This window comes from Trypanosoma equiperdum (assembly GCF_001457755.1).
Source record: "Trypanosoma equiperdum strain OVI genome assembly, contig: ctg_1040, whole genome shotgun sequence".
NCBI lineage: Eukaryota > Euglenozoa > Kinetoplastea > Trypanosomatida > Trypanosomatidae > Trypanosoma > Trypanosoma equiperdum.
Genome location: NW_027122995.1, coordinates 16,561 through 19,628, shown reverse-complemented (window position 1 = coordinate 19,628; position 3,068 = coordinate 16,561). Strand labels below are relative to the sequence as shown.

General features: G+C 41.6%; 1 protein-coding gene across 1 annotated transcript; it reads left to right on the top strand.

Annotated features, from left to right (window-relative positions):
- Positions 1-1,243: 1,243 nt before the first annotated feature.
- On the top strand, positions 1,244-2,821 carry TEOVI_000483700 (Trypanosome variant surface glycoprotein (A-type)/Trypanosome variant surface glycoprotein C-terminal domain containing protein, putative; the record flags this gene model as incomplete). The annotated part of the gene is made up of 1 exon (XM_067220042.1): positions 1,244-2,821. The coding sequence occupies one exon, from the start codon at positions 1,244-1,246 to the stop codon at positions 2,819-2,821; it is 1,578 nt and encodes a 525-aa protein (XP_067076143.1).
- Between the last annotated feature and the right edge of the window lie 247 nt (positions 2,822-3,068).

Below are 3,068 nucleotides of genomic sequence, written 5' to 3'. Positions count from 1 at the left end.
TAATAATAATAATAATAATAATGATAAGAGAGTGTTGTAAGTGTATATATACGAATATTGTAATAATTGAAGTGCTAGAGGATATGTGCTATGCCACAAATTGAAGCATTTGTACAAATGATAAGGATAAATGACAGTAATTTAGTGAAAAGGAAGGAGTAGGGACGAAAATATTTATTGTTATAGAGTAAATGTCAAGGGGGACGGAATATATGCACGGCAAAAATAACTGATAACCAACGGACCTCTACAGTACTGAATGTGGAGGCCGCAATCATGAAAAGAAACAGCATAACTGACGCAAAAAATGTGGCTAAGATGTTTACCACGACAATAAACACAGGAATTTCTCTTGATTAAAGTTCACTGGAAAGGAGAAATAAAGGATATGAATTCTCGCACGGCCAAACAGAGTAGCGCTTTGTGAAGTACAAAAATTTCGGACGACAATTTTTCTCTCCTCTACAGGTTGAATGGCAAAACATCAAAACAATTTAAATAGCGAGTAATTCAGATAAAAGTACACGGACACTGGATTTATGGGACGCACAAATATACTCAAAAGCAAAAGAGTAAAGAAAGGGCTGTGGGTACCGGAGAAAGAAACGAAAGAGACTAATAAAAAAGCATAATCACAGTGCGCAATTCGGGTGGCCGTGTGTACGGCCAAAATGTGAGTGTTTAATCATAATAGATAATTGGTAAGCCACACGGGAGGTACAGCCAATAAATCTCCCAGAGAACATAAATCTTTAACGATTTATATATAGATATAGAATGGTATAAATTACACTTTAAAGTAATATTCATTCAAACACGTTAGTTGCTTTGTCTAAAAACCTCGAGAGGACACACCGTTTGAGTGTAACGTCCCTCCCGTAGTGAAGGGAACAAGTTACTAAAATCGATTTAAAGCATCTAATCTCCACATTGTAAAGCTCTCGGTGAAGGATAAAGGCTAAGCAGAGCTTTCTTGACAAATTCACCTTTAATGGCCGGCAAGCAATTTTTGACATCTATCTGGACAGATAAACAAGAATCCTGGAGACTCGCTCAGTTGTTTGCGGGCTCAATCAGGACAGTGGAGAAAGCGAAATGAGTAAAACAAGCACTAGAATGTTAGGAAATAGAAACCAAATATTTAAATTAAAACTAAAATTCATCCATGCCAGCCAAAAAAAACTTCATAAATTTTTGTCAAACACCAACTATAGAAGAAGCTGTAAGTTCAATTTGATAAAGGATGTGTCCGCTAAGTCATTTGGAGGCGGCCCAGCTGCGTTTGAATACATTACCAATGAGCGCAATGACTTTTGCCATTACGATGTTGGTCGCCAGCATGGTACAACTGGGCGAGCCCGCAGCTAAAGGCGGTCTCAAAGAGAAGGAATGGAAAGCTGCGTGCGCATTAGCAGCCGACTTCGGGCTGATAGCCAGGAAAGCCACAGGGGACTTGCAAGCAGCTGTCAGCGTGCAGCTAAACTGGCAAAAAACGTATCTCAGGTATCAAGTTTTCGTAGAAGCTTACAAACAGGGCCGGATGAGCAAAGAGGACACTGCTCTCTTAGAGTTCTATGCCAAGCAAGCAGATAAGGCGGCATTAAAGCTGACGGAAAACGCTATAGCAGATAAAGCAACCGCTATACGAGACGCCAGCAGGGCGGAAGCTTCAATATCCGAATTCATCTATAACATGGCACAGCTCTCTCACACCAACACTCACAGTTGCCTCGAAAAAAGCAGCGGCAGCAACAGCCAAAGGCCAGTAACGGACGATCTTTCATCGGAGGCGCCGGGGTGCACCCTAAACACAGCGAGGCTAGCGGCAAGCAGCACAGCAGCGCCGTTCACGGACAGAGGGTACGACAAGCACTTCAAAACAGCTGTAACCAACGGAGACCAGCTAACAGCGGCTTCACTAGCATGCGAACTAACCGGGCCCAAAGCGAGCACAAGGCTCCTTGATGGCACAAATGGCGGCGACACGATACAAGGCACGCTAAAATTCGCCGCCGGACTGTACTATTCAGGGGCAAGCCAACTGGACCAAAGGTCTTTACAGGATATGACAGGGCTTGCAAGCGCTGCGCCTTTTCTGCACGCCGGGCACTCGGCACACCTAAAAACACAAGAACAGCAGCAAGCCTTTCAACAGCCAACGACTAGCAGCATCAAAGGCAACTCAGACTTCCAAGAGATATACAAAAAAATCGTCCTTGGCCAGAAACCAGTAAAACCAAACGACCCAGCAAATATCGGGGAGCTTATAGCACAAAGTTACCCCGAAACAGCCGACAACTTAAAATCTGACTACGGTGGCAGGAAAGTAGTCAACCTGCAGGCTGAAGATCCAGTGGAAGTACCACTCAAGGATGTTAACTCCATGGCCGACTTAGCGGCGCTCCTGCAGCACTACAAAGCAATAAACACAGCGGCAACAGACACGGAAATTAAACAACTAAAAAACAAGACGACTCGACAGGAACACAGGATAACCGAAACAGACGAAACTTGCAAAGCAAAAGGAACAGGAGATGAATGCAAACCCCCATGCAAAGTGGAGGGAACAGGAAAGGATGCAAAGTGCAAATTGGATAAGGAGAAAGGCCAAAAAATAGAAAACCAAGCAGAAAAAGAAGGAGGAAAAGATGGGAAGACTGACGACAAATGCTCTGACAAGAAAAAAGAGGGAGAGTGCACTGGAAATTGCAAATGGGATGGAAAAGAATGCAAAGATTCCAGTTTTCTCGTCCATAAAAAATTTGCTCTCAGTATGGTTTCTGCGTTTATGAGGCTGGTAAGATTCTTAATTTACTTCTGAAAATTTCTCCATTTTATGAAATTTTTAAAAATGTGATATGCTATAACACTTTTTGATTGAAATATGAAAATTTTGAAAAATATGATATTGAAAGTTTTGTTCGGTAGTGGCATATTTATGCAAATTAGTATGATGATAAGGTATGAAAAAGAGTGATATTATAACTTTGTTTTTATTTTTTAATAATGCACATAAGTTAGGGCTATAATGGTAATAATAATGATAAAAATGATATGATGACAACAGT